The 10912-nt window shown below is 40.7% G+C and overlaps 1 protein-coding gene and 1 non-coding gene across 4 annotated transcripts; one reads left to right on the forward strand and one right to left on the reverse strand.

Moving 5' to 3' along the window:
* Positions 1-103: 103 nt before the first annotated feature.
* LOC111221371 (cornifelin homolog B-like) lies at positions 104-5842 on the reverse strand. 3 transcript variants are annotated; one of them, XM_022744734.1, is made up of 6 exons: positions 4856-5136; positions 3589-3670; positions 2507-2603; positions 1736-1862; positions 1246-1403; positions 104-352 (listed from the first exon to the last, which is right to left on the reverse strand). In XM_022744734.1, exons 4-6 carry the CDS (start codon positions 1839-1841, stop codon positions 230-232), a joined length of 387 nt encoding a protein of 128 aa, XP_022600455.1. In that variant the 5' UTR covers positions 1842-1862; positions 2507-2603; positions 3589-3670; positions 4856-5136; the 3' UTR covers positions 104-229. The 3 variants fall into 3 exon arrangements, with proteins under 3 accessions (XP_022600455.1, XP_022600456.1, XP_022600454.1); XM_022744735.1 differs by lacking the exons at positions 3589-3670; positions 4856-5136 and adding an exon at positions 5651-5842; XM_022744733.1 differs by lacking the exon at positions 3589-3670.
* A 4440-nt stretch (positions 5843-10282) lies between these two features.
* On the forward strand, positions 10283-10354 carry trnad-guc. The gene has a single exon. It is a non-coding gene; the product is annotated as a tRNA-Asp (tRNA).
* The last annotated feature ends 558 nt before the right edge of the window (positions 10355-10912 follow it).

The following is a 10912-nucleotide window of genomic DNA, read 5'->3' on the forward strand; positions in this document are numbered from 1 at the left end:
TGATACAACCAAACATAAACTAAAGACAAATATTTTAATAAGTAAATATGAAGCAATGCAAAGTAAAAAAGCAAAAATAAAACTGTCAATTTATGAACTAAGTTTAATTAATTTAAATATGTTATAATTGAAATTATTTATGACTTGCTTTTTTTTCTTCTTTTTTAATGAAAGTAAGAAAAGTCTCAGACAACCACAGGCTGTGGTCGTGATGACGAGTGACGGGCGGTTACGTGTTTTTGGCGCTGACCAGGACGACCTGGTAGTTCCTCCTCTTCATCTCTCTGGACATCTGACACCAGGTGCACGGCGAGCAGCAGGTCGCGTACACGCAGTCTTTACACATGGTGCCCTGCAGACCAGATACAGAGACGCAGGTCAACACGTGCACAGTCTGATCCCAGTTCATCAGTACAGAGAATAATGACAGAAAAACATGATGATCCGCATCGATCATTCCCACAGAGAACAATGTGACTCATGTGGAAAATAATAGATAATTATTTAAAGCTTCATGTTGCAACAAATCCTCTGAAGTAAAGAAAAATTGCAGAAGAGGATCAGGGACACATGTGAATTATTTATTTATTTATTTCAGAATTCTGACTTTAATCCCAGAATTCTGGGAAAAAGAAATGTCACATGTGGCCCTGATCCTCTTCTGCAGAAAAAGGATCATGGGAATTATCAATTTTGCATTTAAATTTTCACTTATAATAATAATGATAATGTGATTTTTGCTGAGTCTGTACTAAACCAACATGTTCCCTCTCAGCTGGAGAAAAAGATTTGCGCCTCTCTGACACCACAACACGTCATTCATGGTCTGTTGTTGTGACATATTTTACTTTTATAACAATAATTTCAGCTCCTGTAATTTGGATATTGCACTTCATTGCAGTTTTGATAATATTTCCATTAATTGTTCAGCCCTAATTAAAAGTTGACTGATGACTGCTGCACAATGAGTAAAACGTCAAATATTACATTGTGCACAAAAAGAAGCGTATATGATAACGACTACTTTTACATTTCTCAGAGGAATCAAATCAACTCAATTTTATTTATTAATTTTTTTGACTGTTTTTGATGAATTGATCGAGGCGAGTTTTCTTCGGATACAAACAAATGACTGAATGAATGAAGTGAATATCAGATTATTATTTTATATTTTATATTTGGTGAAAACATAAAGAACTGAGCTTTTAAACCGTTCCCCCAAAAACAGAAACTAAAAGTCCTTACTTTGATGCCGTAACGCTGCCGCATGGAGACCCTCATGGACATGGTGATGGGCGGGATGGTGCCGCCGAAGATCTCCAGCAGGGGGAGACAGAGGCACTCTCCGTAGGCCTTGGTGGTTCTGCAGGCGAAGCAGGGGCAGCACCAGAAAGCAAAGCAGCCTGAACCAGGAAGTAAAATCCACAGAGAGGCGACGGTTAAAGACACAGATACTGACACAGTCAGAGGCAGAAGGAAACACTATGAGGAAGTGAATTAGTCACAGTTATATGATATATATAGTTCTATGTGCTGTGACCTCTGACCTCTCTCAGGCTCTGGTAAAACTCTCTCTCTTGATCATAAATTAACAAATGAGGTGGTTTAAACTGTGATCACCTGTATTTTATGTAGCTGCTAGAAAAACCTGATCAAAGCAGAGTTAAACTTTAGATAAACACACATCCAGCTGTGACACTGAACATCAGTAAGTCACAGATGTGCGGTCACTCACACTCGGGCACGTCCTCGCAACAGTCACATATCCCAGATCCCCACTCGTCAGAGTCCTGAGCCACCATCACAGGCTGAGGCTGCCTGATGACCATCGTGGAAGACATGATGGCGTCTGGAGCAGGAACCTGGATACAGAGTTCGCGTTAACACGTTTATTAATGTCAGGTGCGTAAAATATAAACACACACACAAAGTCCCTCCTACAATGAAACAATAAACCTGCTAAATATTTACTGTATATTTTAATATAAGCAAGAAAACTTTTACTTTTACTTTTACAGATTTTTTATGCTTCTGATGTGAATTTGAATTTCTCCTTATCTATCTATCTATTTATCTATCTGTCTGTCTGTCTGTCTGTCTGTCTGTCTGTCTTTCTGTCTGTCTATCTATCTAGTGAAGTGTCAAGAGTCAAGATGGAAATTATAAAGAAGACTTGCTCCAGCTAACAACCACAGCGCTGACATGAACAGGATGACGCCGCTCACAGGTGACTGAACGAGACCGTTACAGTGATTAAAATCACAGATTTCTCTGGTTGGAAAACTGCTGGAAACATTTGGGATATTATAAAAACGCAACTCAACAAAATTTAGAACATAGATCTAAATGTTTTTAGATATTTTAATTCAGAAAAGTTACAGATTATAACTTTAAAGAAAATCATGAAATTATGACATGACATGAGAAAAAAGGTTGACGAAATCCCGACAGGTAAAAAAAAATGATAAAAGCAAATATGTAAATAGACCATATACTGTTGTCTCACCTGTGCGTTTGTGTGATGAGAAGCTCTGAGTCGCTCGTCCTGTCACAGCTGATCTCTGCACTGAGATGCAGTGATTTCTCAGTCAGTGCAGAAATACCTGCAGACAACAGAACACCTGAGAGAAGAAACCGGACGGACTGGTCCGTCCTGCTTCACCTTCACTCAGCTATTATTTATTGTAACCGGCAGAGGATCAAAATGAGGGTAGGGCCGTAAAATGAATTATTGTCATGCTCACGTCATGGCTTCATGTACGAATGCGACACCTGAAGCTGAATATAAACCTTCTGCTGCTTTATTCAAATGAATGTTGGTCAACGTCCATCTCCGTCAGAAAATCTGACTTTGATTTCTCTGGTTAAAAAAATCATGATTGGTGTTACAGCATAAAACAGTATCAAGATCTTTTCTCACAGTAACTGTTACCTAAACCTTGAAAAACTAGAATCACCACCTCATGGTCGTATCCCTCCGCCACTCAGTGACTGAAACTAGTTCAGGTCACATCCCTGTTTATCCAGAGTCAGAGAAAATGTGAGAAAACATTTTTGTGAAATTTTGCCCTAATTGCTGTGACGTCTTGAGTGATGGCTAAAAAGTGTTTTTTGAGTTCACTGTTACCTTTGACCTTTAGCCACTAAAATTTAATCATTTTGTCCTTTTTTTTTTTGTTGTTTTTATTTTATTTATTATTTCCTGAAGGAGTTACGGACATGTTGCGTTCACAAGCTCAAAATCATGTTTTATGAGGTCAAAGCAACCTTCACCTTTGACCTTTGACCACCAAAATCTAATCCATCATCCAGATCAAGATCACATATGACATTTTATATTGGTAGCTAAAGAAATTACAAGCTAACACTGGAAACAAAAGGGCCTGCTATCAGCTAGCTAACATTAGTTAGCTAAACTGTAACTTAAGGCTAAGGTTAGAAACCAGCTGTTTCTCCTTTACTGTGTGCAGTCAGGAACAATGACAGGGATCAAGTGAAATCAAGTGTTTGAATAACTCAACGGATGGTTTGGGGACAAAGACGTCACCTGTTTCTGAGAATCTGGGCAGGAATCGAAAGTAAACAAACCTCTCCCATCCTTTCACCATCTCTTTTAATGAGGCACAGCAGTAACTATGAGCCACAGACCACAGTAAAGGCTGAAGGCATCCTGTGAAGTAACAAAAGAAAGGGTTCAACCAAATGGAAAGAGAGAGATGAAGAGATTTGATTTGACAAAAGACGCTCAGCTGCTACCGAGCTGCTCTGAATTCCTGGTCAGCCGACAAAGAAAGTCGAATACCACAGTGATTACCTACTTTACATCATCGCCTCAAACACAGTGACACATTTAGTCACAGTAATTCACTGGAACAGCACCTGGAAATACCTGGAAACAATCTACGAGGAGCTGAATGGAGAATGTGTTTGAAAACAAACAAACACAAAAACAAAACAGGGTATTAAACCATTAATTGCTTTGAGTCTCATGTGTCTTGTCTTCACTTCACTCTTCACTCTGTTACTGTCACTTTCTCTTTCTGTTGAGACTCTCTGAGATATCTTCACCTCTCAGTGACTGTTGCTTTAAACTGTGCTGATCGCCTTCATCTTCTCGCATCAGTAAAAAGTGTAGGACACAAAATGTGATGATGATGAATTTATCAGTGAAAATCTGCTTGTGTTTAGTCAAACGAAGGTAGATGGTGAATTTGTTGAGGACTATTTTAAGCAGCGGATTAATACACATTTCTTTTTCTCCTAGAAATATTTCCGGCAGCAGGGTGGGGTAAGTTGGATTGAGTCCAAGGGCAATAAAGTCGCCATTTTCAATATGAAGAAAGAACATGTCACCCAGTACAGAGGACCAGGAACGTCACAGGAAAAGCATTAAAGCATTTCCTAAATTTCATATTTTAAAAATAGGAATTGTAAAAACAATTCACAAAGGAGCGATTAATCTATCGATCAATACTTCAGATTTAAAAGTGGATTTACAAAAACGCTGCATTTATCATTTCATGAATAAATAACAGAAATTGAAAAACTATTTGAAAAGGCATTTTGGTAAAACCCTGGATACGATATGACTGGTGACCTCTCCAACCAATCAGAGAGCTTGTTACATCCCAGAGTGTCACAGAAAGGCTAACAGGAGAAGCTAAAGGACTAAGCTAATTGATTAGCTAATAGGAAATAGAAAAGCAGCGGGGAAAAAGGAAATGGAAATTGAAGAGGGAATCCAGGAATGTATTCCCGTAAATCTAAAGTATTTATTAATGGATTAATCATTCATTATTCATTCTTTTTACAATTCCTATTTTTAAAATATGAAATTAAAGAAATGCTTTATTACTTTTCCTGTGGCGTCCCTGGTCCTCCGTATGCCAGTGCAGCAGTGCGGATCATTGATGTGTAACAGTGGAATCAGGCTTCAGCTACACAGACGATACTTGTTAGTCGGTCATTTGAGAGGTTTTGTTGACAGAAAGAAAAATATTTAACACGAGCTTCTTCCTGGAACACGACAGTCGACACAGATAAAAGCTGCATGGGTAGAGTCGGGACTATCGTCTGTGCTCCTGCAGCTTTCCCTTCGCCTTTGACCCAGATCTATGACGACTGTGACCCAGCACAAACTGCGTAGTGCGCTGTATGATCCAGCTCTAGCCCCACCCCCACCCCCCCACCCCCTGTGACCTTTGACCCGGAGAGCTCTGTGAATGACGTGGGGGAGCCGCTGCTGTTCGACATGTGAACAGCAGCTTTCAGAGGCCGACGATCACATGATTTAGTGTAATCCTCCAATATTTGGAATAGCTGGGAGCAAGTGATGTCGCGGTCTCGTGCGCTTAACGTCTGACCTTTGAACTTCTTCATACACGTGCCACAGAGATAGAAAAGTAGAGGAATTCACAGGTTTTGTTTTGTGACATTGCATTTTTTTCAGAGCGTCACAAAACAAATATTGATTAAACTGATCGTCGATGAATAAGCAGCATTTTATTATGGCTAATGATTCATTTTACATTAAGTTTTATTTCATTTTATATTGTTTTAGTTGATTTCTGAAACACATTTGACTTTAAATTCATCCAGATTACGTGTAATAATAATAATAATAACTGACTATGTGACGTGTTGAACAGACCTGGAGCGCTCAGGAGTTTCTTTCCTGCCTCAGGTGAAGTGTGAGTCTCTTCACACGAGGGTTCTTGCATGATGCCCAAACTGAAGCGCACATACAGGCAGTGACGTCCTGAACGCTGCAGCTTCTCTATTGTAAGAAGTATTTTTCCGTATGTGGCTCACAGAGCTCAAACCCGACCCCGGTGTCCAGTGGTCCCAGATAAACCTGCTGAACTCACAGAGGGTGAGCAGAGCAAACAGACCGCGGAGCAGCAGACCGAGGTTACAGTCCAGCTCCTGTCGATATCATGTCGACATTTAGTCCAAAATCCCACAGAGATTTCCCCCCCGGAGGTGGCTGAGTTCAGCAGCGAGCCGCATGAGCGCAGAGAAAACAAGATTATAAGATTAATATTCATGAAATGATGCCAAAAACTAGAATTTCCAACAGCAGAAATGTAACGCTTCCATTAAATGAGGCGTAAAGGTTTTTAAACAACTCCATTTCAAAGTTTTATCAGCTGGTTAAAGTTGGGAACAAAGTTCTGGCTGCTGACTTCAAACATGAGACGGGATGCAGTTACTCTCTGTTACGTTAGCGTTAACCCTAAAAACATGCTAACAAGTAGCTCATTTGTACCTGTACAGTATCTCTACCACACAGAGCAACATCACTCGCACTAACAGCACTTGGTTTGATTTATCTTTCTTTATATTTTTACATGCGACAGTCAGAGCCTCGACGGACCTTCTTCAAATCTGGTAGAAATATTCACTAGGACTCAAGGATGAACTGATTAGATTTTGGGTGTCAAAGGTCAAAGGTCAAGGGCGTGGTGACCTCACAGATCACAGTTTTGGCCTTTTGAATGCGATATCTCAGTAACGCCTTGATTTGGCACAAACGTTCACTTGGTCTCAAGGATGAGCTGAAGACATCAGGTCAAAGGTCATGGTGACCTCACAAAACACTGAAGACTTCACAGAAATTATGACAAAATTTCACACCAGTGATTCATATTTTCTGTGAGTCTGGATAAACAGGGATGTAACCTGAAACTAGTCCGAGTGGCGGAGGGATACGACCACGAGGAGGTGATTCTAGTTCCGTCTTGTTATGTTTATTCTTACGAACCAAAACACCAGGGGAAATTTGGTGTATGTGAAAAACCTACTCAGTGATAAACCTGATTCTGATTCTTGCCTCCGGTCACCTGAGAGTTTTCTCTCTCCTCTTCGCTCTGTTTCATCCTCCTTCACCGTCTCCAGGGGGAAGAGTCTGTCTCTGTTCGTCTTTAACTCTCCGCCGTGATGTGTCGGCTGCTCGGTGCGAGGCCAGGTAACGTACAGTGAGTTGATCTGAGCTCTTTGTCTGAAAACAGCTGCTGCTGCTGCTGCTGCTGCAGGAGAAGTTGTAACTGTGCCATGGATTTAAACACAACAGCTGCTTCTCACATGTGAACAAACACATCTCCACAACGTCTGAGCTGATGAATTCCATATGACACTGGTGCAGAGAGCTGGGAAAAAAACTGGTAATCTGACCTGCAGTTGGGAATTCTTTGTTCCTGTTTTCTGCTGCTTTTGCATCATGTATATGTGGTTTGGACATGTCCTTAGATACAAATCTGTTGTTTTATTCAGTCATCCATCAGTAGAATAACAAAGTCTTTTACTTTTACACTCTCACCACACGATTTGGTACATTTTCTCATTTTTTAAACATTTCATCAGCAGTTTCCGTCAAAATGTAGGTCAGACTGACACAGACTTTGGACCAGTGGAGCTCATTTACATGGGGGTTGAAAGAGAGAGAGAGAGAGAGAGAGAGAGAGAGAGAGAGAGAGGGTCTCACAGAGCAGTCAGTCCTGAGAGGAGGAAGAGGAGAGAGAGAGAGAGAGAGAGAGAGAGAGAGAGAGAGAGGATCTCACACTGAAATCTGGTATTTCCTTTCTTTGTGTACTTATATGTTCAACATGTAGATACACTGATACATGTTTATACGTGTTTATTCTGTATGTGCTCATGTATGTGTGTGTCGGTCATACATGGTTGTGTCAGATGAGATTTATTTTGAAAATTTTCCTCAGGTTTGTTGAGAGAATTGAAATAATTGAAGCAACGCTAACAACAGTACAGAGACATATAACGTATCCTGTTAGATTCATGATCCACTTTGCCTGTATGCTGTCGGCGTTCGGTTGTCCTACTGTGGAAGTGGACATTAAAGTGGATCACGTTAGCCAGGAGAAAGCTGCTCTAACTCGACCCACATGTAGATTCATTCTGCAAGAACTCAACGCTCAGAGGAAGCAGCGTTACAGCAGCTCAGCTGGACATTTTCACTGGGGATTATTACATCTCTTCAATAAAATAGAATTCGTACCGTCATCTGTTTTGTTCTTGGCAGGTCGCATGTTATTTCTTATTATAATGATGATATGTACATGACAGTTTTAACTTGGGGGTTGATGAAAGTGGTGAGCTGCTAAAAGCTGCTAAAAGCTAACTACGGCTAATGAGTGAAATTAAGTAGCTTAAAGGTTTATTATTATTATTTACATTCTGTATCCAGTTGTTTCACTGAAGCTCTGTGATGTTCACACTGAGTGAAACATTCAAATCCAAGACTCCATGTTGTTTTTTTGTTGTTTTTTTATGCTTGTACCAAAACATCAAATTGACATATTTTGATTTCTTGTGCATTTTATACAATTTTCTCCAAATTTGAGGCAGATATATTCAATGTCATTGAACTTTAAAATAATGAAGTAAAGTATGGGTTTGTTCTGGCTGAGCAGGTCAGAAAAATAGATTTACATCATGTTATTTTCAACCACATGAAGAAGTGCACTGATTATTCTGAATCTGCAGCCATAATATATCATATTGTCATGATATAATGTATAATAATGTCTTTTTAAAAAAATTATTATTCATCTTTTCACATCCCTCTCCCACTGCTGCAGCTACGAGCCCTGGGTTCCACATCCAGCTCTCTGACCAGGACGTCCTCAGTCAGTCCTCTGGACGTCAGGGTCTCCACACCCACGGGACGGATTCATTATTTTACAACCTCGTCACCAGCAGCTTCAGGAGCCGCAGGTTGGTTCAGGTCGATTGGTTCACGTGCAGACCGAAGCACAACTAACAGAGATCATCTGCTCTCCAGGAACTGTTGCTTTTCATGTCTGCATTTCTTGGCACTGGTGGAGACGTTTCACAGGATCTCTGCCTCCCCCTGGTGGAGACTTTACAAAGACACAGGGACTGTCCTTCAATAACACAGAGATTCTCACCTACTCTGCAGATTCTTGTATTTTAGCAAATTCTCTGTTGATGTATAAATTGCCAAAAGAGTTTGTAACAAAAAAATTATTGTAAAACCACAAAAGTAAGACTGAGAAATAAGATTTTTTTTCTAGATCCTGTTTACATCCTGTTTACCTCTCAGACTTCATGACCCTCTGTGGAGGTCGTGACCTTTATGGAGGGGCCCAGTGATCTGATTAATCTGATATCATTTTCTCTAATCTGCTTTAAAATGTGATTTACAGGTGTTTCAAAGGATTTACTACCTGAGACCAGGTGTTCCTGTAGCTGAGGTGGAGACTCCAGTGAACAGGGGGATGGAGGGCAGCAGTGAGCCTCGACTCCCAGACCCCCCCAAGAGGCCGCACAGCCAGGCGGACTCTTTCCTCACCGCGGCTCGGCTCCTCCGCAGAGCGTGGGCGGAGGAGGGGAAGAAAACAGGGCGGCAGATTTCCCATCAGCCCCCTCTGAACAGGTCGGAGGGAAATCAGGGTCCAAAACGTGCTGAGATCTACCTGAAGGACCCCGGGAGCGGCAGGAAGACGACTGAGGGCAGAGAGGTGGAACGAAAGACAGATGAAGTGAGACAGATGAGTGAGGGGACGTCCTCAGCTCAGAGACAGGCTGAGCCACAGAAAGACATTGTGTTGGTCTGGAGGTCTGGCTGTCGCAGCTCATGCAGACAGACCAGGAGATTTAAAGCCCCGATTCTGCCCGTCATTGCTGAGATGTAGACGAGCCTCACTCCTGCCACACTGAAGTAAAGGCAGGCGCATTTTATGGTTACTGGTTACTCTTCTTCTTTGTTACAATAAGTGCATCAATTTGTGTTGAACGCTGGACACGATGAATATTCAGTGTGTGTGTGTGTGAGTGTTGTGTGTGTGTGTGTGGTGTAATGTGTTGTTCATTAAAAGTCAAACGTGCAAATATAACTGGTGTTCTTGGTTTTGATATGTGATAGTGAAACCTGCTCCTGGCTGCTTTGTGGAGTTATTAAAATCTTTATTCTTTAAATATAATATACACACACATTATTAAAAAAACATTATTAAAAAACAATTCATAATATTTCAAGAATAAATTCAGAATTTTAAGAATTGAATCATAATATATAAAAAAAAAGAATCATATTGTGTGTGCGTACACTTGACTTCTGTTACAAAAAAGTCCTTTAACCACATTTAAATATTAATAATTCCTACTTACTTTCTGTCACCAATCTGAAACACCGATGTAGGAAATGTACGTCACTGCAGGTGAAACAGGTAGATTTAATTCCTGTGTAATCCCGGTGAGAAACCACTGACTGCGTGGGTACGTCACACATGGTTTCACGGCTTCCTCGTTAGTATAGTGGACAGTATCTCCGCCTGTCACGCGGAAGACCGGGGTTCGATTCCCCGACGGGGAGTATTTTTTATTTGCTGTGGTAACTCTTCAGTAATATCACATTGAAACATACACACACAACTGTAGATTTTACAGAACTACAAACTACACAACTACAACCAAGTTATTGTAGCTGTGTTGATATATTGTTCATTTATTTTTATTCTTTTTCTGGGGTGAACATTCTCAAAACTTGTGTGTTAAGTTGGAGTTTCATTGTGTTTCTGGCTCCATTTTGAATTGATTTCTTTTATAGTTCCTGTTTACCAGTTGTGTCAAGGGGGCTTTAATTAACGACGCACAAAAGACGCGTGAGTGACGTAGCTGCACGTTCTCGGCAAAAGCGGGAAAACCTTTGTGCTGGTAAGACGTGTTGTGATGCTCTCTTTCCCTCTAGCGCGTAAAACTAACTTCTCGTGGTTTAAACTGCGTGTAAATGTAACTGTAAATGTAGATGACGCATTACAGACAGCGCCAGTGGTAAGAAATGGTATATACTTCCTTTCTCCCGAGTGGGCGTGGTCACGCTTACTTGTTTATGTTAGTGATACTAACTAATAGTCCGATTTCCCTCGAAAAA

The sequence above is a fragment of the Seriola dumerili genome, unplaced genomic scaffold (assembly GCF_002260705.1).
Source record: "Seriola dumerili isolate Sdu_G_001 unplaced genomic scaffold, Sdu_1.0 BDQW01000086.1, whole genome shotgun sequence".
NCBI classification, from domain to species: Eukaryota; Metazoa; Chordata; class Actinopteri; order Carangiformes; family Carangidae; genus Seriola; species Seriola dumerili.